The sequence below is a fragment of the Calliphora vicina genome, chromosome 1 (genome assembly GCF_958450345.1).
Source record: "Calliphora vicina chromosome 1, idCalVici1.1, whole genome shotgun sequence".
Lineage (NCBI taxonomy): Eukaryota > Metazoa > Arthropoda > Insecta > Diptera > Calliphoridae > Calliphora > Calliphora vicina.
In genome coordinates this window covers 58,005,494-58,032,820 of record NC_088780.1, presented here as the reverse complement: position 1 = coordinate 58,032,820, position 27,327 = coordinate 58,005,494, and the positions used below count along the sequence as shown (strand labels likewise).

Sequence of the window (27,327 nt, the reverse complement as noted above, 5' to 3'; positions counted from 1 at the left end):
ATTTGTTCCGTGCGGCCGGTACAAAATGCTTAATATGCAAAAGATGAAAAAAAAAACAAACACTATAATAATTTAAACAAACCATAAAATCATTAAACATATTCGAACTTGTTCTATGGCCACGACTTGTGTATGTGGTGTGTTTGCAGCACTGTTTTTGCCACTTTCCATTCATTTGCCCCGTATTTTAAATTCATATAAATAATTGTTTGTGTGGTTGTCAACGTCGTAATTTAAATTGTTATTTAATTTAATACTGGGTGAGCGTGTGGAAATAATAATTTGATTTTGTTTTCTTTTAATTATTCGTTTGGGGAAATAATTGTTTCGTGGCTTTGCCAACTAATTTTAACACAGCATGTAATTGGTAACACAAATATATTTGGTTTATCATATTTATTGTAGTTGGCAACACTTAACACTAGGGGTAATTACAACATTCCATATATGTTAAATAAGTTTCAAGGAAAATTTCGATAGTCTTTGAAATTTCATCGCTATATTACTTTTGATTCCGATATTTATCTCAAATTTATCTCATTGTGGCTTGTAATAGATTATAACTTTTGATAAATCGAAATGGACTGTATGCTCTTAACCTGCTACTTAAGTTTGCCGTATACCTGTTTTTTTGATAAAGAATTCTACGAATATCTTAACCAAAAAAAAAAAAAGATCTAATAAGCTTAAATTAATCTAGCAAGACAGAGAAATCAGTTTCGTTGTTAAGCTACGTATATAAGGTTGTCAGATTTTACGAAGTTTTCAGAAAAATGCTCAGTAGATGGTTAACACAACCTGTGAACTTATATTGAAACATATGGTGGTTAACCATTTATTGAACATTTTTCTGACAACCGTGTATCAGAACTTTACAACCGAATTTGTTGTCTGATTTTCTTCTAAAAAATATGATACTTTTTCCACTACCCTCTGTTAGTTAGGGGAAAAACACAACCATTGCAAACAAAATCATTTAATTTATTTTGTTTATACCCTACACCACCATAGTGGGGTACTCCACCATATTGGGTTAGTGCTGATGTTTGTAACGTGCAAAACTATTGTCTCAACATCCACCTTAAAGTATATCAATCTGATCAGGGTCACTTTCTGAGACGATTAAGCGATGTCCGCCCATCGGTCCGTCCATGTAAACCTTGTAATCAAACTGCAGGTCGCAATTTCAAAGATAATTCGACAAAATTTAGTTCAAGCTTCTCTATTGGCCCAAGGACAAAGCCTATTGAATTTGGTTATTTGGAATCGGTCCATTATTTCTCCTAGCCTATTGGATAGTGCTGATGTTTGTAACATGCTAAAATATTGTCTCAACATCCACCTTAAAGTATATCAATCTGCTCAGGGTCACTTTCTGAGACGATTAAGCGATGTCCGTCCTTCGGTCCGTCCATGTAAACCTTGTAATCAAACTACAGGTCGCAATTTCAAAGATAATTCGACAAAATTTAGTTCATGCTTTTCTATTGGCCCAAGGACAAAGCCTATTGAATTTGGTTATTTGGAATTGGTCCATTATTTCTCCTATCCCCCTTAGGACTGCCCTAACTAAAAATAGTTATCTTAGTTATATGATATCCAAACCAAATTCAGCATAAATATGTTTTATATAAACCGAACTCACGCCACCAAAATTTGCGATGATCGGTCCATAATTAGTCATAGCTCATATATAAGGGCCACTTCTGAAAATTACTTTAACCAGTCTAAATCTATTAGAAATGTTGGTATTCAAATAAAATTCAAGACAATTAAGTTATACGTATACAAAAGTCATGTTACCAATTTTTGTAGCGATCGTCCATAATTAGTTATAAATTTTAAAAGAAAATTGTTTATAATCATTTTCTCGGTGTAGGGTATTATATGATTGGGCTTTACCGACTATACTTTTTCATTTGTTTTGTTTTTTGCAAATTTTACTTTGTTTTTTTAGAGTTGGCAGAATTTCTGCCAAAATAATACATTAACTTTGGCGATCTATCAATCTTATTATTTTTAAAAACTTATGCTTCCCATTAAATGTTGATAACGCAAAAATCTTATCGTCTTATGTGGGAAATGTTGTATTTAATCAATCACAAAATTTGAAGTTCATAGGCCGATAATCCAAATATGAAATGTTCCATGAGTATGTACAAGTAAAATTGTATTTAATTATTTATTAAAAAATAAGAAAGGTTTTTGTGATTTAAATAAACCTCCGAAAATGATTAGAGATTGAAAGAGCGTGAGATTTAATATTAATCAAATACATATGTATGTTGGGAGTCAGTAAAAAATGTAGTGATTTCTCCCAAAAATATTGTATAAAGTAAACACGTGTGACATATATATATATTTAGATTTTCGAGCGGAAAGCAAAAAAGACAACTAGCTATCAGCTAATTGGGGTGAAAAGGTCCGATTAAATATAAGTTATTTTGTTTTTAATTTGAAGCTTGAAAGAAAATTATTTATATTTATTAGTCACTTTTGAATACTATAAATGAAGTAATTGATATTGCAAATCCTTTAGAAATATACCCATTGATGCTGCAAACTGTATGATTACCTGGATTTCAGCGAGTCTATTTTTAAATTGGGTAGAAAATATTAGTAAGCTTAACCATCTTGTCATTCCCTTGTCTATAGAGCTCGAAATATTTATTAATTCTACGGAACACGTAAGAAATTAGTGTGAAAATTACATAAATTTTCTAACGTATGTCGATATGTATTTGATAAAAACATCAAAGATATTTGAAATGCGATTTTTATCATTGAAACCAATAATTGTATTATTATAATTATTGCGATTGCACCTACATATATAATGGCTGTAGAATTAATTTCACCCTATTTAGCAGATATATAAAGAGTTCGACCAAAACCAGTTATCCAAACAAACGGCTATGTAAAAAACTTGTCGAAAGGTGAATGTGAATCTAGAAATTCCTAAAAATTTAAGCGAAAATTCCAAAAATTTTATTTTTTTACAATTTTGGTCCAATTTCCTTCGGGGCTGAGAAAATACTTTGGGGATAAATAAGGAATACATTAAAGTTTCCAAAGCTGCTTTCCGTTTTCTGATTCCAGCTTAGGGATTTTAGAACATTTGGCCCAAATTTTAAATTTTGATAAAAATTAGGACATATACATTGTAGAACAAGTAATAGAGCTATATTCGGCTGTGCCGAATCTTATATACCCTTCACCAAATTATACTTCAAAATACAAATTTTAAATATTTTTAGGTAACAACATTTATTTTTTCCAAACTTTTTTTTTTAATTTTTTTTTCGAATTGTTATTTTTAATTATTTAATTATTCGAGCCTACGAAGGGTCGAAAATTATTTTTAGGATATCAGCCTTTTGTACGATTCTCACAATTTTTACTGATAACAAACAGCTCGTTATTACCACATTTTACTTTATATCTAAGCAAAAACAAAAATAATTATAAATGCAAACAAATATTTACTACTACTTGTTACTGGGCGCCTGGAAAAATAAACAAAAATGTGTTAAAATATCATTAAATTCTTGTGAAATTATCAAACAAACCAAAGAACTTTTTGAAATCTAATTGCATTGATCTTCTAGCGCTGTTTAACAATTTGATATTTCCTAAAAAAAATCTAAAAAAGTAACAAAATTAATGAATAGTTTTCCCTTTTCAGTTAGAATGGAGAGAGGAACCTTTTGAACCGTTAGAATGCTGAGTATTATTGTGTTTGTTTTTTTTCTTGAGTTCATTGACGCTTTTGCATAATACTTATGCGTTGTTTTTGTTTTGTTGCTGTATAACTGAGCGTATACGTGTTTTCAAGTTCAAAGTCACTCAGAAGAGTTACCAACACTATTGTAATAAATAGACAAAACACTTCCATAAAATCTAACTCACACCTACGAGTATAATCACTCTTCTGTACACATAATCACCCCCAGCAGTTCTAGGAGACAGTTCCGAACTAGTGATTTTACTCATATTTTAGGGTGGGAACTAGTTAGTTCAATAGCTACGTGACTAGTTATATTAACATGTGCAGGGGGTCAATTGACCCTTTTTGATTACAAAGAGACTGTCTAATAGCTGGTCCAAAGTAGTCAACGCATTGGATTCACATACTGGTTGCATAACGTTAGTTACTTTACTAGCTACCAAACTGGTTACTTGATCAGCTACATAACTAGTAATTTTAGCATGTACGGGTTCTAATTGACCTCAAATAATTAGCCAAAAAGACATCATAGACAGTCCAATAAACGATTGCTTGTAAACAAAGCTTCCTTCGAAAACTCTCCAATAGATTGCTTCTGGTGTATAAAATAACTACTTTTTAAAGCGCAAAAATAAACGTTTAAAGTGACTTCACTAGAGATTACTAAGAGACAATAAAGCGACTATTGACTTCACCATATGTTACATTGAATATCATTATATTTATTATATCAACACAATTTGTATAAAACCAGTTTGTGCGAATTACTCACAAAACGTTTAAAGTGACTACACTCTAGATTACTTAGAGACACTTAAGTGACAATTGTCTTCACGCTAGATTACATGGGATGTATAAAGTAACCAATTGTCTTCTCTCTGCACTACAAAGAGCACATACGTGCCAAATGACCCAAAATATATAAATTGGAGTCAGCCAAGTGATAGGACATTAGTGACAATTACTGTCTATACGGGATACATTGACTACTTGCCTAACTGCTGGGTAATACTATTTTGAATTTAACAACAATAAAAATCCCCTATCTGTGCGAAAATAAATTTAAAAAAAACAAATTCCTCTTTTCATCATAATATTTGTGTTGGGTTTTTTTTAAATTTTGTTTGTTTTTTCCGCATTTCCGTATGAATACACTTTGCAAAATTATTTTGTATTTTTACGATTCCTAATTAGCAACATTTTCTCAATAATTACCGGGAATATTTTTTAAACATTTTTGTCGGGTACTTTCGGAAATTTCTTTATAAGTTTTCTTCTTAACCCCCTCTATGCTTGACAAATATTTTTCATAAAACTTCCAATGTATTCATATGTGTAGAAAATAATAACAGTTTAAATATGTTTATATACATTCTGATTTGAAAGAGTTATTTTTCGAAACAAATTAGCTTTTTTTTAAAATTTAAAGTTGGTCCCGACTTAAATATATTAATAATGGAATAAAAGTTATTACATTTTACCGATTTATTTGACAAATTTTACAGGTTTTGAATTGAAAATATTTTTGATTCTAGCCCTAGTTTGATTCTCCTTGATTTAGTACTCAAAGTTGCTTAATTAATTTATCTCGATTAAATAGTTTTAAATTGATTTTGTATTTCTGTGGAGACATTCGTCATAGGGTAGAAACAATTCCGCAACGCATTTAGGTTTAAGTTCCAATTATTTCCTACAATATAATCTTTCTATAAACTAATTAACTAACTTCCAAAATATAATTTACTTTTTTATAATTTCAGCAAAGGATGTCCCAACGACACAACTGAATTACATGCGTGTGATGAGGGATTTTTAGGTAAATCAAATTTGGAGCAACCAAATAATGAAGTTTCCGGAAATGGCCCTTACAGAATATATCTGCATGTGTGGTGACCGAAGTAGGCGCAGAGGTCTATACGACTGATATCTCTTATAAAATATTTATTGTAGTTGTAAATAGCAATGATGTAAATAAATAAATTAATTTAGGTTTATTGTTAATTTCATTCTCATTAAATTAAAATTAAGTTAATAAATACTCGTATTTAAAACAAAATGTAATTAAAGAATGTGTTTAAATTTAAACTGAATTATAATATAACCCCAACCGAAAACATGGGGTTAAATTGATTTTGTCAATCCATGTGTAACACATCGAACTATTATTGCTCATAGCCCTCCATACGAAATTCTAAGGCGTTCTAGCTATATGTAGGATTATGCGCCCGTCTGTTGATAGAATAATAGATCCTAAATGGATGGAGCTAGGGGGTATAGTATTATATTTTTCGAAATTATTCTCTGTTGAATAGTACACAATTTTTAAACACCTTGTCCGTCCATCCGCCTTGTCCAATTAAAACGCGATATATGGTAAATTACGGAACATAGATATCTAAAATTTGTCACAAACATTTCTTCGTAATGCTTAAATTATGTAACAAAAATCCAATTGCCAATATCATGACAAGTGCAAATGTAAAATTCGAAGATTTATCAAATCATATCCTCAAATATTGTTTTTTGCAACTTCATTATGGGCCAGTGGACAACTTTCCGCACAGATAAGCAAATAAATTGTTAATCACCCTTATCGTGGTTGGCGCAAACGTCATACGCCTACGACTGTTTCGTACTAGAATAAAGATAAAATGCAAACTGTTTCTTTAATCTAGTAGGAAACTGTCGTTGGCGTATGACGTTTACGCCAACCACGACGATAAGGGAGAATATCAGTCGCTTATATCTAGTGCGCTTTCAGGAAAGAGCTATTCTCCAAATCCATAAGCCTATAGTCATCTAGGTTAAATTCTTAGTTCCATCGTTATAGTTTCTCAGGATTTCCAATTTGAATTCCTGAGATATTCCAAATGTTGCATAGTGTCCATATGAAAGTGTTCGTCTCTAATTCGAGACGAGTGTTCCAGCGTTTCGCCCTCACCTGCATACGCGCTACAGATCGTATCGTTAGATATATCCATACGAGGGAGACGAGACTTAAGCTCTGTATGTCCAGTTTATATATTAACTAGTTTTCTGAGTGTTTTTCTTTTTAGGTTCAGCATCTCCTTTATATTCTTTTCTTGTTTCTTAGTTTGCTTCCCGAATAATCAAATAAACCATATAGATTAGGTTTTATTTGGCAAGCTTAGGTTCCGTTGTAGTACCATGTTTATATGTTTCTAAGCCTCACTATTTCTCTAGCCATCCTGTTGCTCTAATGAAGGTGGATCTTATCTAAATTACCTCTTGATAGACAGGTTTTGTCTATAAGAGTTTATTTACCAAGAATTATACAGGTCTCAAACGTCGGACAGTGATAGATGTTCAGTGGTCTCCTCTTCTTCGTCAGCTGCTACAGAAGTCGTTGTAAGGTGGCCAATAATGACAGGATGAGGTTTCTTAGATGGATTCTAGGCATCTTAGATAACATTCTTCGAAAGGTGGTGATAAAACCTGAATTGAAAACGCGTTCAGGTATCGTAATCATATTGATGATATTTAAAATTTAGGTGTGACCATAATGTCCATCTTTCCATGTTTCGTCAAGATATCCTGTTAAGGTAACCTGTTAAGAATATTTAACAGTGACTTTTCATAATACGTTCTTAGGAAATGCTTCTGAAATATCAGTCATTTGATATCCGTATATATTTCAGCAATTTATGATCTGAGTTTGCAGATTTCTCAATATCAAAATTGTCATGACTTTTCTTGGACCTACTACAGTCATTTAAGGACCGATTTTCAATAGCAACCTCATCGGGACCATATCTTATACGTTGATATATCATTCATGTTTCTTAAGTTATTTTAGACTACCCTAATGTCCATAAATACAAAGTAGTTTAGCAATTAAAATAAATATTGTCAATTTGAAAACACCTTGATAACTGAAAAATATTTTATTTTTGACATTTGTACAATATAAGAAAAAAAGTGAAAAACAAATATTGTTGGCATTATAAAAACTAGAACAAATTAACACTGTCCTTGTTGCGATCGGTCAATATAAAGTCATAAAAAACTATAATGCGTGGGTTCCATTTGAGCAGACAACACTAAACAAAAGACAATAAAAGTCGCTACAAATTTTTCTCCAAGTGTATGAATGATTTTTGGAAGTGAAAATATGACATTATGTCATTATTGCTCGCATATTAAATTAATAAACTCGACAATTGTTTTGTTATTGTTGTTTTGAGAAATTTAGATAAATAATGTTTGTGTATAACTACCCTGCAGTGAAAATAAGGTTAAAACAAGCCTTATAAATGGCCTTATTTAGCAGACACAAGCGCTCCCAGTTCCATTGTATACACATACATATATTTATACCCTATACCACCATAGTGATATTTGTTGCACCCAGCCTAACACCCATCTTAAAGTGTACCGATCGAATCACGTTCTAAGTCGGTTTAACAATGTCAATCTGGATGGCTGTCTGTTCATATAAACTTGGGCGCTATGTATAGGAACCGTATTACCGCATTCGCGATCGAAAAATAATAACGATGTCGATATTATCAGGAAATGTACTAAATTTGTCTATAATCTAAGTATGTATGTATATATTGTTACGAAATTGTACTTGAATTCAAATATAACGATTTTAACGGCTGATTTAAAGTTGCATAATGCTATTTAAAAGCAGTGCCTCTCAAACTGTAACATCTGTGGGCATTATTAACATTAAATAAAAGCTTTGAGTTGATCATTGATCGTAAGTATGGCAACGCTGAATGTTTGCTGCGACTCGTATATTCGAATTCAAATATACAAGCTTTGACAGTTAAAGAACATTGCAGAAAGTTCACCAGAGATGGCGTGTACTCTAGGCTTCGAATATACGAGCTTTGATAGTTAAAGAACGATCTTGAGTGCAGATGGCAGTGTTATAAATAGTGGCAGAGGTTGATGTCGTTAGTCAGTTTATCAGAGACGCTATTCGAATAAACATCAACTGAGTGCCTTAAAGTGTGCTGTATTTTTCAAGTGAATTCGTGTACATTATAAAGTGTGTCTGTATTTCTGCGAATTTATAAACGTGTATAAAAAAACACTGAGTGACTATTTAATTCTGTTGTTGTACATTTTAAATAAATAAAGAGTTGTTACAATTTTCAAACTACCAAACGGCTTTTATTTGCAATCAAAAGTATCCGGTTTATTTAAAGGAAATAAACCAACGTTTTGAAAAGGTTAAAACGTAACAATACACAGTACAACACATGATTTTGGGACTCAATTCTAACAATTGCACGTAAAAGTAGCCCCAAAAATAAGAACTTATGCATCATTAGTTTTGTCAATTTGGCTGCCGTAATAATTTAATGGCCATACGAATTTTTTTTCCTCAAGGTGGATTTTTATCACTTTTTCTATATTTTAGAACGGTTATATCTCGTATACCGTACGGAATATCTCTTTTGTGCCTGAAGCAATGTTACATATATTGAAAAGTAGAAGAAAAGTACGGAACATACCTACCCGAAAAAGGTGCATCCAGTGCCTTAAAAATCGCAAAAAGGCCCATTTTTTCAAATTTATTACCAATTTTTCACCTTTTTTGCTCAATAACTGGATTACAAATCCAATTATGGACCGAACACCATGAAATTAGGTCGTGTGATTTGTGTTTATATGAAAGTTATTTATCATTAATTTTGCTTCTATACCATCATTTTTAACAGATTTATTCACTTTAAAGTGATTTTCGGATGCGGATCTTATATGGGAGCTATGAATAATCAGAATAAAATTTGGTGACATAAATTTTGTATATATAAAACTTATTTGGAGCGAAATTTGTGTAGATACATATTTAAATTAAACATTTATGACCGATAAAGTCCAATTTTGGGAGGACATTTGTATGGGTGCTAGGTGAAATAATGAACCGATTTCAGCCAGTTTCAACAGGCTTCGTCCTTGTGCCGAGCAAATTATATGTACCAAATTTTTTTATGATCGGTCCATAATTATTCATAGCTCCCATATAAGACCGCTTCCGAAAATCACTTTAAAGTGAATAAATCTGTTAAAAATGATGGTATACAAACAAAATTCATGATAAATAACTTTCATATAAACACAAATCACACAACCTAATTTCATGGTGTTCGGTCTATAATTGGATTTGTAATCCAGTTATTGAGCAAAAAAGGTGAAAAATTAGTAAAATATTTGAAAAAATTAGCATTTTTGCGATTTTTAAGGCACTGGATGCAACTTTTTCGGGTAGGTATGTTCCGTACTTTTCTTCTACTATTCAATATCTACAACTTTTCTTCAGCCACAAAAGAGATATTCCGTACGGTATACGAGATATAACCGTGCTAAAATATAGAAAAAGTGATAAAAATCCACCTTGAGGAAAAAAATTCGTATGGCCATTAAATTATTATGGCAGCCAACTTGACAAAACTAATGATACAGAAGTTCTTATTTTTGGGGCTACTTTCACGTGCAATTGTCAGAATTGAGTCCCAAAGCAATGGACTTAAAAATGTTGTACTGTGATATATAAAAGAGTAATTTTACTGACTGATTCATCATCGCACAGCCCAAACGACTGCAGCTAGAATCATGAAATTTTAACTTTCATGATCCACAAAACGATCCACAAAGAAGGGATTTTCAAAACTAATAAAGATACAAAAAAACTTAAAATTGCATGTTATTCCATTTAAAAAATAAGCTGACAGGTGTTTAGTACTTTTTCGAATTTCGAACCATTTAGGGAAGAAAACGGGTAAAAACTGTATTTTGGTACTTTTTTGGCACCCTATGTATCTTTTAAACCAATAAACATAGAAACAAAATTTAAATAGTATTCTTTACTTATCAAAAAATAAAAAATATAAGTTTGGTACTTTTTGGAAATTCGAACCCTTAAGGAATAAAAGTTGTGTTTATTTTGGTACTTTTTCATAAAATATGTTTTATTATGAGCTCCAACCACGATACAGAAATTTATTTGAATAAAATTTTACCACCGCTATGGGGATAAAAAAGGTACCAAAAAGGGGATAAAATCGGGAAAATACATTTTATTTGAAATTATTAATCCAATTTGGATAATTTTTTTAACATTGGTTACTGGATTCATACAAAAATTAACTAACAGGTTGTTATTTGGAACTCGAGTGAATTGTCCCAAATCCGAGTAAACAGTTTTGTACTTTTTTTAAAACATATTTTTTCTGTAGCATAAACAATTTTGGCAAAATGGAATATTTTTAAATTTCAAACTTGAGGGGTGTTCAAAGAGGAACTTTTCTCCTAATGTTACTTTTTTAATATCTTAAATTATTTCACTTAAATTAAATTAATTTCATGAAATTAAGCTTATATGGACCGGAGTGAGTGGGAATCTACAAGTGACTGCTTTTTGGTAGTTTTTCTATATTCTTATGGTACTTTTTGAATTTTCAGTAATATTGGACATAGAAATATGAAATTTAGCGTATATGGTCCTAAGTGAGTGAGAGTTCTAGGGGATACTTCTTGGTACTTTTTCTTTATTCGAATGGTACTCTTCACCAATGAACATAAAAACATAGTCCTAAGCGAAAGGAAATCTACAAGTGGGGACTTTATTGTAATTTTTCATTATTCTAATGGTACTTTTTGAATAGTCTATAATAATCGACCTAGCTAAATTCAAAAAATAGGAATCAGATGGAATAGGACGCTTAAATATTTTGAAAATTATGTAGAAACATTATGTGCTAATCGAATAATTTGATAAGTTAAGATGTCTCATGCTACATAAGTAACATATTTTTTAATTGTACATTGATATACTTTTATTTTAATATCAAAATATATGCTAACGAAGTAGCTGGCAATATGACAGTCACAAATAATTCGCTAATTCGGCCCCAGGATAATTCTCGCATTCGTAATCGAAATAAATTACGAATGCTTCTTAGCTTACGAGTAAATACTCGATCGTCATCGAATATCATCATTATAGATTTCTATATATTTTGTTCGATATCGAATTAGGGAATCCCAAATATAAAAGAACTAGTACGTAGAATAATTATTCGCTCGTATACGAATGAGAGAATTAGCCCTGAGGTCGTAGTTTTGAAAATGTTTCGATTACATTTGTCACATGGATTTTCTTCGGCCCAAGGACGAAATCGTGGAAATCGGTCCATTATTTCACGTAGCCCCCTTACAAATGTCATCCGGAAATTGGTCTTAAAGGTCTAAATTATATAGGTATCCTCACAGATTCCTCCTTATATAAGTTTTATATAAAAATAAATCACATGCGGAAATTTACTTTAACGAATATAAAACTCTTAAAAATGTTGGCATCCAAAAAAATTCCACACAAACTAGATACATGTGGAAAGAGATTGGTCCATAATTGGTCATAGATCCCATATAAGGCCCACTTCCGATGTTTTTGCTCATTTACTTAGTGTAGGGTATTATTATATGATCGAGCTTCACCGACTATACTTTCTTACTTGTTATATAAAAGTTTGTCATTCCGTTCGTAATTTCTACAATTTTCATTTGCGACCCCACAAAGTATATATATTCTGGATCGTTATAGATAGCGAAGTCGATATATCCATGTCCGTCTGTATGTTGAAATCAACTTTCCGAAGCCCCCAAATTACTTACATACATGATTCATATATCAATATATCGGGAATTCTTCCAGCTCTGTTGCTATTTAAAATCGACAAAATCGGCCCATAAATGGCTGAGATATTTGGAAAAAACCGGGAAAACCTAGATTTTTGGCCTATTTGGTCTACAATGGGTCAAAATCGGGAAAAATATTTTTGAACCCGAATTTTTTTTTCATCAAAAATTTATTTTTATACCCTTCACCTTCGTGAGAAGGGTATATATAAGTTTGTCATTCCGTTTGTAATTTCTACATTTTTCATTTCCGACCCTATAAAGTACATATATTCTGGATCCTTATAGATAGCGGAGTCGATTAAGCCATGTCCGTCTGTCCGTCTGCCTGTTGAAATCAATTTTCTGAAGACCCCATATACCTTCGGGACCCAAATCTTCAATAATTCTGTCAGACATGCTTTCGAGAAGTTTGCTATTTAAAATCAGCAAAATCGGTCCATAAATAACGGAGATATGAGCAAAAAACCGGGACAACCTCGATTTTTGACCTATTTTTGATCTATATCTGGATTACTAAGTCATTAATATAGACAATATGGATATCTAATGATAGATATTTCAAAGTCCATTGCAACGATGTTGATAAGGCTATAGTAAGTTGGACCTACAATGGGTCAAAATCGGGAAAAATATTTTTTAACCCGAATTTTTTTTATCAAAAAATTTTTTTGTCATACATTTTTTTTCAAAAAAAAAAAATTTGGGAAACTAATTTTTTAAAAAACAATTTCAAAAAACCAAAAAATTTTGAAAAACAATTAAAAAAAATTAAATTTTGTTTACCTAAAAATATTTAAAAAAATTTATTTTAAAGTATAATTTGGTGAAGGGTATATAAGATTCGGCACAGCCGAATATAGCTCTCTTACTTGTTTGTCATAAATTCGTTTTTGAAAATTTTTTTTTTTAAAAATTAAAAAAATTTTAAAAAACTTTTTTTAAAAAAATTAAAAAACAATTTGGAAAAAAAATTAATTTTGTTTAAATAAAAATATTTTTAAGTATAATTTGGTGAAGGGTATATAAGGTTCGGCAAAGCCGAATATAGCTCTCTTACTTGTTTTTACTCGAGAAGACACCTTAAAGAAAATAAGTGGGATTCTGTATTGGATCTTTCAGTAGGGAGAATACTCTCCAGAATGTGAATTGTATCTTTGTAGGCCTCCTAAGTGATGGCCTCGTGATTTTTACCGCTGGTTATGCACCTAATGCCCCAAATACACAACTACATATAGAATCACATGCTCCTTCATCCATAATGCGGGTGTTTTTTTTCTCAATTATTCGATAATTCTGTTATTACTATCATTGTTATTGTTTTGACAATTATTATTATTATGAAAGAGAGAAAGAAGAGAGTGTGTGGTAGAGCAATAATGTTAGAAGATTAGGAGAAACACACCTACAACAAATCTATTTACCATGGAAACCTTTTAGAGGGTGGAGCAATTTGTTGCTGTGATTTTTAAAAAAATGTTTCTTCTAAATGCGGTCACTCGTAATCGCATGATCCCTGGTATTAAAATAAAATCAACAATAATTTAGTATGTACTAGACTCTCTCTTAAATTGGCTTTAAATCACTTGACTTATTTTGTTTTTATTATTTGTGGTTATTTTTACTTTTTTTTTGTTATTTACTATTTATAAAGAGGAACAAATTATCTAAATGAAGCGAACCGCAGCGCAGCGTTGCTAAAGAGAAGGGGCCATTGAACTTTATTTCAATTTCGCGTTTTTGCGTAAATACAATATATTTTTTTTTACTCTGTTCTTGTTAAGGGGGAGGGTGGGGGTGTGATTTTATTTGGTTTGTATTTTTTGAGTTTTTTTTTTACTTTTTGATATTTTGTGTTTGAATAGTAGTAGTAGTATGTAGTGATAAACAAATCTATTTATTTTTGGCAATTTAGGTTGTTACTTTTTATTTTATTTGTTTTTTCTTTATTTATTTTTTTTTTAAAGTTCCCTAGTGTTTTTTATCCCATTTTATTCAGTTTTCACACATAATTTTTAATTTTGCAAAAAATATGTTTTTAATAAGAATTTATAAGAATTATAACATGCTCTTCTGTCTTGTGAAATTATGGCAAAATATACATATGTATCTGTTTAAACTTTCTATTTTATCTAGTGGTAGATATTGTTTATTTTTATTAAGGCTCGTGCAAATATAATATGAATCTTTTTATGAATAGAAAAAACTATGGAATTTTTGCAAAAACGATTTGTTGTTTCATAAAATTCTTAACGAATTAAGTTTTCTCAGCCTTTAAATAGTGAATGAATTTACAAATAAACAAATTGTCTCTAAGTAGCAAAAATTATAATTTTATGACGTGGTGTTGTTCATAATCACTTCATTAATTAATTGCGTGATAAAATTCAACATAAAAAGAAAATGTTTTCTAAAAGTGTATCTCAAAATTTACGCAAGATTTGAATGAAATAGGAAAACAGTTTTTTTTATTTAAATTGTTAGTTTTTTATTGAATCTCTTTTTGATACGCTCTCTTATAAAATTTCAAGAGATATCTTTAAATTCGTTCTTGTTTCAAGTACTTATAAATGAAGAGCCGCAGAACAAAAATTGATTTTTTTAGAAGATTTCAACCCAAATATTATAAAAATACCTAAAAATCAATTTGTAAAAAAATTCGAAAAATTACTTTTTGTTCTGTAAACTATAATTTTACTTATTTCATTCAATCTTGCCTATCTCTTCTTATTATACTATTTTTGAGACATTTCTACAGTGACCCAAAATGGCTATACCCATGACGGAGATGGCCATACCCTTGGATCAGAATTGCCATTGATTTTTGTTTATTGATTTTATGTTTAATTCACTAAACAAAAAAATAATACAATTAATTTTAACATCACATTGCTAATCAAAAAATAATATATACAAGATCAAGAGAATTGATTTTTTTTAATGTTTCAGCACTTTATTTTACACTCTACTGTGACATATCAACATCAAATAAATATCTTGTAACTGATTGCGATGTTCCTGAATGATGAGATCTTTTCGGCCACTATAGAACAATACCGGGCGAAACCACCCCACCACCAGGCATCTGGCGAATGAGTCCCAGGAGGTGTAATATATTATTCAATATATTTTTTGAATCACAAAAATTAAAAAAGTTAATAAGCACATATTCTATTCTGTTCTACATAGTCAATTCGTTGAGCAACAGATAAATCTGAAAATGTTTATGCATATTTTAGGATTATGGTTTTCTTTAAATAATCGGCAATAATTCTGATTATTTTAACTTGTTTTCTGGCCTGAGTTCCTACCAGTACTGTTCCTAATTGTTTCCGGATTCGAATCATTCTTACGATTAGTTTCATTTAAGTACATTCAGTGGATCTCGTTCTCTCTCTATCTTTTCTACTAATTGATGTCTACTTTTCAAGAAGTTGTTCATCTGAACCCATGATGGTAATTTACTACATCATATATATACATATGGGGCATTTCACGTCAAGTGAACCAACTTTTGAAATCGATGTCTTCCGATCGCGATGAAATTTGCACCAATGTTAGTGCTATTGGATAGTAATTCGGACACCATTTTTCAAAAAGATCGGTCAAGAACTCTCTGAGTTATAGGAGGTCAAAATTTGACATTTTGGCCAAACAGGTGTTTTTTTTTATCCATATAACTTATTACCTATTGTTCTTAGCAAAATGTGTCCCAAATAGTTTAGATAGCTATTTATGCAATCTTTCGAAAAAAAAAATTAAAAAAATTTACTAAAATATTTTTGATTTTTTTTTTTTAAATCAAAAATATTTTTGACTTTTTTTTCAAAATGGGCCCTTTTTATTTTTTTTAAGAAAGCTTAGGTCTTTTCCTAAGCGACCTATATGGTCGCTTAGTGGGATGCGAGTGGGATATCTATCAAAAAAAATATTTTGTAACTCAAGATTTAAAATTTTTGAATTTTTTTTGCAAAATCAAAAACTTTGTTGACTTTTTTTAAAAAAATGGACTCATTTTTTAATTTTTTTTTTGCTCAGAAGAAAGCTTATATGTTTTCCTTTAACACCCTTTTTGTCGCTTAGTGGGATGCGAGTGGGATATCTATAAAAAAAATGTTTTGTAACTCAAGACATACAATTTTTTACTTTTTTTTGAAAAATCAAAAACCTTTTTGACTTTTTTTTTCCAAAATGGACTCTTTTTTTATTAATTTTTTTTTCTCAAAAGAAAGCTTAGGTCTTTTCCTTTAAAACCTTTTTGGTCGCTTAGTGGGATGCGAGTGGGATATCTATCAAAATAAATGTTTTGTAACTCAAGACAAAGGTTTTTAAATTTGCACTATTTTAATTTTTTTCATATTTGTGTGTAAACCTTAAAAATTAAAGGAAAAGACCTAAGCTTTCTTAAAAAAATAAAAAGGGCCCATTTTGAAAAAAAAAGTCAAAAATATTTTTAATTTAAAAAAAAAAATCAAAAATATTTTATTAAATTTTTTTTTCGAAAGATTGCATAAATAGCTATCTAAACTATTTGGGACACATTTTGCTAAGAACAATAGGTAATAAGTTATATGGATAAAAAAAAACACCTGTTTGGCCAAAATGTCAAACTCAGAGAGTTCTTGACCGATCTTGTTGAAAAATGGTGTCCGAATTACTATCTAATAGAACTAACATTGGTGCAAATTTCATCGCGATCGGAAGACATCGATTTCAAAAGTTGGTTCACTTGACGTGAAATGCCCCATATATATGTTGTAGTAAATCCGAATTACTATCCAATAGAACTTACCTTGGTGCTAATTTCATCCCGATCGGAAGACATCGATTTCAAAAGTTGGTTCACTTGACATGAAATGCCCCATATATGTACCAAAATTAGATCCCATTGATCAACACGAATACCATGACCAATTAACATCGATAGACAATCAAAATTTCTTGTTCTCCTATATTGATTTTAAGGCATTCCAAGCTGCCAAAAAATTTTGTTCAAATAAGGAATATTTCTGTATTATTGCCAAGGCATCTCCAGATGTTTTGTTAAGTAAATGGAAAAACTTTTCTACTGTAGATACTCTTAGATTCGTATGATAAAGGAAAGAAATCATATCCCTAAAGGATGGCCATTCTTCATAACTTCCATTAAAAATCTAAACGTCACAAACTGAAATTCGGACACCAATTTCAGACAGGTCAAATTTAGTATTTGTTGGATAAAATGTCGAGTTACCCAAAACAGAAGAATGCTGTCGGCCATTTCGTACATTCGCTGAACCATATCTGCTTTCCTCACCTGATACTTTTCCCTACATTCCCTGAACCAAGTTCGTGATATTATAGAATCTACCGTAATATAAATTGTCTCGTAGGACATTCAAATTGTTTTCCAATCCTCTTCCAAGAATTCCAATTTAGCCCCTACTAAGGATTCCGTCAAATCCTCAACATGTGATTTTGTAAAGTTTTCACACTCATCAAACAAATTATCTGTCTCAATGACAAATTTCGAATGAGTTTTACTACCCATTATTCAAATTATCTATCTATTCCAATATTTTGAATATAACTGATATAAATTCCAGCAAATTCAAACCTTGTCTGAATTTTGTAATACGTGTAAGGTACCTTATTGAACAAATACGATCATGATTTATTAAGAATACAAACATAATTAGCACGATATTCATTATTTATTAATACTACGAAGACAGGGTACAGTAATTTAGACATAAAGAAGAATTAAAATATTATAAACCTCAGAAAATGTTTTAAGCATTTAGGAAATATATTTGCTATTGCTGCCACAATATTAACAAAAGTTGGCATCAAAAAAATGTTTGTAAATCGAGAAAAGATGTTTAATTCTTTTCGATAGAAAAAGTTTTCAAACCAAAATGTATATAATCTAGTATAATTTTAATTTTATCCGGTTCTTAAGTCTCTTTGGATTAAGAAAACCTACTTAAGTTGTAAAATTTCTGTACTTTTGACTACTCATTATTGAGTATTTTTTTTACTCAATACTATTAAAATCTGAATCAGTTATTTAAAAAATCTTATCTAAAAAAGAGTTCCACTTTTTCACTGACAAATATTGAAGGTTTTCCCTTATTTTACTGAAAAATACAACTCTGAAAGTAAAAAATATGACTATTAAGTATCAGGAAAAATAGACAGTATTGAGTACTGAGTACCGAAATACTCAATATTTTCACACCATTAGACTAGAAAAGTTACTTTTCCTGGTTTAAATAAACATTTTTATACCTATTTTGTCACAAAAAAAAAATAGTTTTGGTTGTAATAATCAAATTTAGTGCTAACTAAGTGATTCAGTATAAATAGCAGATTACTTATGTTTTGGCTTAATACCACTACACTAAACAGAGGGATGGCTTCATAAATGTTTGTGTAAAAATTATAAGGAGTGGTCGTAGACCATTGAAATTTGGTACCGATAATTATATGGACTAAATTAAGAAAAAAATTACAATCCAAATCGATTTTTTCGCATAAAATTTTTCCTATTCAAGAAAAAGTCTAGAAATTTGGTACATGCATTTTTTGATACATACATTTTCTGAAACAAAAAAATAACGCAAGCCAAGTTTCAACAAAATTGGTCACGCCCACTGCCCATGAAACCCATACCCATTATAAGAATTTTTTTGATATTTCGTGTATCATTCGACAAAAAATTTTAATTATTTTTTTTTGTTTATTTATGGAGAAATGCTATGTTTTTCAAATTCCAATAAGCACCAAAGCCTTTAACATTTTGTTGGAATTTGACTTGAATACAAATGTAATTATGTTTTAAACTTGAAAAATTTTGAAAAAATAAAATATTTTTCAAACAAAAAACATATGGCTTGAATTAATGTTTCCTTTTTACTGTAGAATGCTATTGAAATAAAGTGTAATACAACTGTAATTCAATTGTTTGACTATAATTCAAAGCTGGAATTGCACTTGCTTTCAACATGAATTCCAGTAAAAATACTTATTGGGATATGTTAAAGGTAAATGATATATTAGGTAAATTATACATACATACATATATAAACCAATGAATTCCGTGAAAATATAAGTAAATTTTTGCTTAACACCCTTGCATGGACTTTACTTAATTTTTTTTAAAAATAAAATACAATTCTCCTTTAAACTACAAGTGCACATTTGTTTTTTACACATTCCTCTACAAAACTGAATCATTTGATTTTTGAAATTGAGTGGTCGAAAAATATGTTTTTTTACACAAAAATCCCTTTGTGCGCTACCCCAAACATATGCAGGGGTTCTCATATAGCAATTCTGTTTTTCTCGATCACTTCCTGTAGTACTTTTTCCCATTTTCTCAATCTCTAGATATTTTTTATCGTGACGATACTGTATAGTATAGTTACGAAAAACGATTTACAGTGATTGAGTATATCATGATGGATGTTGTTTTGAAACTGATTTCAAATTTGATTTCTTTTATTTAAAAGATATATGCTTTTCTTTATAAACATGTTTCGTTTTAACAAATTTTAATATTCTGCTCTCTTAGTGATTAAAAGATAAAACTTACTATATCTCCCAAACAAAAGATTCATTTTTAAAATGAGTTTAAAAATAATATACATATTTATGATGTTTTGAAATTAAAAAAAGTGTTCGAGAAAAATTATAAGTTTTTCCATACTCTATGCACTCCAATGGAACCCCTGCTGTGTAATTTTACTTGAGTTGACAAAAAATTGTTTATTTAAATAGTAATTCTGTCGAAATAATCTATGGGCATTATTAAATCATTCGATTTGCATACATATATTAAACAAATTTAATTATTTGGGGTATTCACACGGTCTACTATTTGGTCATATTGTCATAATGTCCTACACAGAAAGTAAAAAGCACTTCTAAATTTAAGTTTATTTTACTAAAATTTATCCAAAATTTTACTTTTTAAGTACGATACTCATTTGTACATAGAACAAGTATAAACGGGATTGATTAAAAAAATCAAGCGGGAATTTTCTTAAAACAAGAATGAAATTCTTGAATTGAGTAAGAAAATCTTGTTTTAAGTACAAGTGAGAAGTTAAATCAAGTAGTTAATTCTTAAACTTCAAATTAAGTGTAAGATAACTTGAAATAAGAAAAGCATTCTTATATTGGTCCCTGATGGAAAAAGAGCGGTATAAAATTTACTCTCTGAGCTGCTCTTAAAGTAATTTTCTATTATAATATATTAGGACATTATGACTAATAGTAGACCGTGTGAATACCCCAATTATATATAATCAATGTCGTTACCTGTAACCACATAATTCATTGATATCAAAATAATGACTTATTTATATGCAGTTGTGCTAAGTATGAGTTAAAATGTTAATGTGAATGTCAAAAAGTGTAAGTATATTTTCACACAAATAATGGATTTGTATATTAAATAAATTTAATCTACAATTTTCCCACTTTATTAATAAACTAAAGAAATTTACAAGTACTACATAATAAATTTTCTATTTTTAAACCAACTGTTTCCAACACCTTTTGCTAATATTCTTCTAGCTTTTTATGAAATGTAATCAATAGCTCCTCTTGTTCATCTATGGTAAAAGTAATATACCAACCAATGTCTTTTTAATTAATTCACACAATTTAAAGTATGAGTTTACGCTCATAATCCAGATACACACTCCAATAATTTCCGACTAAATAATCTTGGAAGAGAGACAAGTGTGCGCACAAAATTGGTGTTAATTTATGGCCATTTGTAATATAATCAACATCATTGAAAACACTGCACTATATCAGATCCATAAATAACAAATAGATTATTATAACTTTATTATGTCGATGGGATAAACTGCAACAAATGCAACTAACTGCATTGGACTGGCCATAAACTGGACACTAGATGATTTTGTAAAAGTAACAACAACAACGAAAATCAATGGAAATCGACGAAATTAATTTTGGGCGTTTATGTAGTAAAGAGTGAGCCAAAAAAAACTTATACTTGTATTAAGTTGAATAAAACTTAAACAGTTCAATATAAAAATTCTCAAAAATACGTAAATTTATTAAAATATTGTTCAAATTCATTAAATATTAAAATATTGGTTTATTACTCCATATTTATAAATTTGTTCACTTTTTACGGAAATCCTCTCATTAAAATTTATAGTTGCTTCCGTTACCGTTTTGGATGAGGTGGTCCAGTTATGCTAAGAATCGAACATGTCCTGAGATACCTTTCCTATGTTTTTAATTCTTTTTACAAGAGCCCAACAACAGTTGAAAATTAATGATTTAGAAAAGATAATATTTGACTTATTAACAAAATAGCGGAAACTATTGGATATTTGCTAGATCTTTTTATGGTTTTTTAAATATGGCAGGCCTACGGAGGGTCCAAAATTTAATTTTAAAATATCAGCTATGTTGGTAATTAAATTATAAATAAAATAAAAGCAGCTGGCTAACAGTTATCTCGTCCCTATAAAAAGTTACACGTATCCAAATTTGGAACATGTAAAAAGGGTCGTATTTTTTACGTTTTTTCCCCAACAAAATTTTTTCTTTTGTAGAAAAAAAATTTCTTCAGGACTATGCACAATTTTTATATGATTCGGAAAGAGAACTTAATGTAAAAGCGTGTAAAGTAAAAAAAATCGGTTTGAGCGAACCTCGAAAAAGCTCCATATTTGTATAACCCTATATATTTCTTAAATACTAACAAAGTTTTTTTACTATCACGCGGTAAATAACGCACTTTTCTAAAAAACTGAGTTTTTGGAATACATTTTCCACGTTTTAGAAATTTCGGTATTTAAAAATAAAAAATGTCCTAATGCAATTGATTTAAGGACATTTGAGTCTATATTATTTCTTCGTGGAAAATCAGTTTTTTCTGACTCACTTATTTGTACTATGTTTATTTGAAACCAGTCATTATTAATATAGAAAAATTTTATGAAATTGTTGACACACACAGTGTGTGGTAAAATTAATCACACATCTTGTTTATATCTCAACTATTTGAACCGATTTAGTTTTTATTGAAAATACTGGTTGACGGCCATATCAGAAGTACCCTCTATGCAATGGATCTCGTGCTTTCCTGAATAGAAAGTCAGTATGATCAGCTTCGTAAAACATTGTTAATAGTTCTGGAGGACAGGAAAAAATTCTATAATGAAAGTGAAAGCAAGGACTTCTTCAAGTAGTTTATTCCATATACGGTCAGCTCGGCTAAATAACTTAGTTGCTTAATTCGCTTGAAAACTCCTTGTATCCTTGTATCGAATGTATTATTGTATTAAAATACAATAGTGTAAGCTTGTTGTTGGAAATTTTCATACAGTTGTATTGGTTTCCGTTCTATCAATGTAATGTGAATGCCAGTCATAGAGAAGTTTATTCTTTTGTTCATTCATTTTGTTGGTATTTTTTATTAAATACCAACAAAATGTCTTAATTTCAAATTTATAGTTTTCTCAAACAAAAAATAATTAATTTACTAATATCAGTTGTATTTTTCACTGATTTTCTAAAATACAAAATACATAGAGTGTTCACAATCAAATAAACAAAAATTGTATTTAATACAAGATACAGATTATTATGACGCTGAAATGAAAAAAACTTTTCATTTCAAAACCAGATTCGACCCCCAGATATGATAAAATGTGACTAACACCTCTAAAGGTTTAGCAGTTTAACTTTAAGTATTAAACAAAATTTGAACTTTGAACCTATATAAAATTCAAACAAAAGCGAATTTCGAAATTCTGGAGAACTCTAAATTTTGTATGGTCATGAAAACTGAGTATGCCAAATATTACCGAGATCAGCAGAGTAATGGTTCAAGCTCTAAATTTTGTATAGAAATTTAAAGATCAGTATTCACTGATGAATTCATTATGAAAACAATAACTGATTTGAGATTATCTGTAATATATTAATAACATTTTGTAAGCAAGAGTCTAAGGCTTTGTTTGGAGGACGTGTCACATACGTTTTTCCATCAGATTGAAATTAGTTATACGTGGATTCGTCGCTGCAGAGAGCTCTATTCCCGTAACGTGGATATTTTCTAAGAATTTCAATTGCAAACCACAACCGCTTCTTAATTTTTTTTTTTGGAGAAATGTGTTTTTTCTATAATGTACCCACGGATTCCCGACTCTTGTAAGAGGCTTCTTTTTTTTGCGAGGATATTTCTCGGTTAATTTGCTGTCCAATTTTTGCATGTATTTCGCGCAAAGACAAAAATGGTGTTCTCTTACTGGCCCTAAAAATAATTATATTTTCTGTTGGAGTAGTCTTTCGTGCCTTAGGCTTCCTGGCTGGGGTTTTTATACTCCTTTGACTCGATTTTGGACCAAGCTAATTTTTGTGTGATAGCTGACATTAACATGACTTGTTTCTTGCCCATTTTAGAAACTAAAACGTATCAAAATTATTACAAGTTAATCTAATGCTTTTCAAATTACACTCACTTTACGTGGCCAGCCAAAACAATTATGTACTTGGAAAATAATCTTCATTTTTTTAATAAGTGAACTTTGAACTCTACTTTTTTCCATCCAAAACAATGTTACATTTGTAATCGTTAAGTAAATGGTGAATTTGGCCGATTGGTACACTCTGCATAACACTTCACTACTAAATTCAATAGCATAAATTACACTCACTTTACGTGAGAAAAAATAAGAAAAAAATAAGTTTTTCAAATAGCGGTGTTGAACTTACATCCTCTAATGTTGTAGGCAAATGCGCTAATCTTTGAATGGAAAAAAGTGTAACCACCATATTATAACCAAAATATTATATACATTTTTATAAACCTTAAAGTAGTTTTTTCAATATTTTGTGAATAAAAATAAATTTGTGCAGCAAGCACTTCAATTAAAAATTCTTCTTAAAGTTTCAGAAAAGGGGTCAAAAATCAACAGCGCAAAAGAACAACAAATTTTGTAACGCACTGTACTGACAACTGCATACAAATGTGTGAAACAAATTAGCATTAGGGTTGTCAATTAATCGAGTTTAATTTCAATCGAATAATAGTTTATAATTTTTTTAAAATTTCCTCTTTTATTCGAACGATTAAAAATATTAATCGAATAATTTAATAAAATAAATAATATATAGATGTAAGTAATAATCAAGTAAGTAAAAATAAAAGACTTTAGATTCCAAAGTATTTTTAATTCATATAATGCTTTCTAATTTATTGTCCAACTTAGCCATTTTGTTTAGCATTTTTTATTTTCATTTAGCCATTTTATGGCTACATGAAAACTTATATATTTATTTACTCTTTTGATCTGAAATTATTTTGTTGAAAATTAGTAAAATATTGTCAATAATTAACTAAAAATATTGAACCAGTAACAATTTAACCCTCTAACCGGCCAATTTTATTTTGAGGTAAAATAATATACCAGGTTATTGTTTGAAAAAAAAAGAAATACGTTGGAATAAAAACAAACAAAAGACAAGTACACGTTCTTGTTTATCACAATAAGTGATATCTTTACACATATTTACCGTTATAACGGGAAAAATAACCAAATAAAGCAGCATTACATACGTTTAACATACCCGCCTAAATTCAGCCTTGCCGGTTAGAGGGTTAATCACATACAAATTGTTGGAACCTTCCATACATTCTTCAAAATTGCTCAAGTTCTCAAATTATATCTTTAAATTTTTGCTCAAGCATTTTATTATTTGCATTCAAATAATTTGGCTACCTTAGTTTTGATATGTTTACTGACTAATGGCAAAATTTATGTTTTTGCCAATGAAAATCAATTCTGTCCGACGACGTGTATAATTTTTAGAATATATTTTTTTTGCATTACTTGAGAGGCATATTTGCCATATAGTGAATATCAAAATATTTTCCATCGATTTCGAAGTTATCACAAAGGATTACTTTATACCTAATTTGTCTTCATATAAACAAATTTGCCTAGGAGCATTTTGCAGACCAGGTGATAAATACGAGGTTTTAAAAACATCGGCATATGATATCCGTGTGGCAACATATTACGTTATTTTAAAGTTAAGGATCAACATACAGAAATAAATATTCTTATTTTCTTCCATTTGAACGTGTGTTTGGCATAGCCAAATGTAACATTCTAAGTAGTTTTTTGTGTCAAATGTATGTATTTTTTTAATTAGAAATTTTAGCTCTTTTTTAGCCTTTTCTTCCTAAGAATTTAGCCCTTTTTGTTCACCAAGAATTGGCAACACTGTATAAATTATATCCTATATATGTTATTATTAATTTGAAAATCATTCGGACCATTTTCCAGATATTTTAACCATTCATATGTCTAGTAGTCACATGGTTTTCATTTTGAAGTTCAGTTCCATAATTTTCTCATCTGATTTCTAATGGAATGTTCAATGTAACCACATTGTTTCATTGAGATGGTTTGTCAAAATTTTTGTTTATATAAACTTTTTTTCTCTTAATTTTAATTTGAAAATCAATTTATTCGACTATTCGATTAATCGATTAATTTTTTATTCTAATTTAAAAAACGAATAAAAATATATCCTCGATTATTCGAATGACAACCCTAGTTTGCATATTCAAGAATATTGATTGAAAAAAAAAAACAAAAACAACCAAAAACAAATGAAAATAATGAGAACATTTGTAAATGATATGTCTCAGGTTTAGTGTAGTTGCTGTGTTTTTTTTGTGTTGTTGGTTTCTATTTTACAAAATAATTTTCACACTTGGTAGTTCAACGTCTACAAACATGAACAAATGTCCAGACACAAAAACAACAACTAACATGATGCAAATAACAAGAATTTCTAATAATATTGGCAACCGAATGCAAATAAGTAGATACTTGTGTGTACATCTGTATAAAGAGCCACGAACAACTGAAACTAACTGCAACTGCTATTTATTTATGTATATATGGATGTATAGTACTACTAATACTGCTACTTACTTGCAACAGAAGTAACAGCAGCAAAATAAAAACTACATATTAGCATCGTCATTATCAGCTCTACCAACTACAACAAAAATAAAAGCAACAACAGCATTATCATTGTACACAAGATGTTGCACAGTGGGGAAATTACAACAAAAGTGAAAATTTCGGTTTTAAAAAAAATTAAAACCCACCCGTTCGGTTTTGTGATAATTTATTAAATATCAAGTGTTATAAAAACAAAATCAGTTGATAATATAGGAAAAGCTAACAAATTTAAAATTCAAACTTGACGGGTATTAAAGAGGATAAAGTAACATTTTCTTTTAATGGTACTTTTTTAATATATTGAATTACACAGTACAACATTTTTCAGTTCATTGCTTTGGGACTCAATTCTGACAAATGCACGTGAAAGTAGCTCCAAAAATAAGAACTTCTGAAAGTACGGAACATACCTACCCGAAAAAGGTGCATCCAGTGCCTTAAAAATCGCAAAAATGGTACATATAATTTGTTCGGTCCAAGGACGAAGCCTGTTGAAATTGGCTGAAATCGGTCATAAATGTAAAGTAAAAGTATTATAATATAATGTAAAATAAAGTATTATAATAACGTAAAATATTTGATTCCGTAAAATATTCACGTAGTAGTAGAGATGGCCAAGATATCAAAAATATCAATAGATTTTTGCATCATTATTACATTAGATGTCAGAAATGCATCTAATACTGCTAAATTGCGTGTTATTTTGGGTGCATTCAGAAATAAGGGCGTAAATAATAGGTGACTACTGACTAATAACAGAATACTAATGAAACAGATGATGGTTTTAAATGACGGCAGGAGTTCCACAAGGACTGGTACCATTTCTATGGAACGTCATGTATGATGGTATCTTGAATAATATGATATGCAGATGATGTAGCACTGATAGTATCACAACCGACAGTT

General features: G+C 29.8%; 2 protein-coding genes across 2 annotated transcripts in view; one reads left to right on the top strand and one right to left on the bottom strand.

The window, feature by feature from the left end:
• Positions 1–5,659, top strand: part of bnl (branchless) — a 174,632-nt gene extending 168,973 nt beyond the window's left edge. Inside the window, exon 5 of the mRNA XM_065514591.1 lies at positions 5,488–5,659. Coding sequence (XP_065370663.1) covers positions 5,488–5,620 — 133 coding nt within the window. The 3' untranslated portion in view covers positions 5,621–5,659. The remainder of the gene's footprint in view (positions 1–5,487) is intronic.
• Positions 1–27,327, bottom strand: part of LOC135962753 (saccharopine dehydrogenase-like oxidoreductase) — a 485,871-nt gene that overhangs the window by 418,984 nt on the left and 39,560 nt on the right. The window lies entirely within an intron of this gene.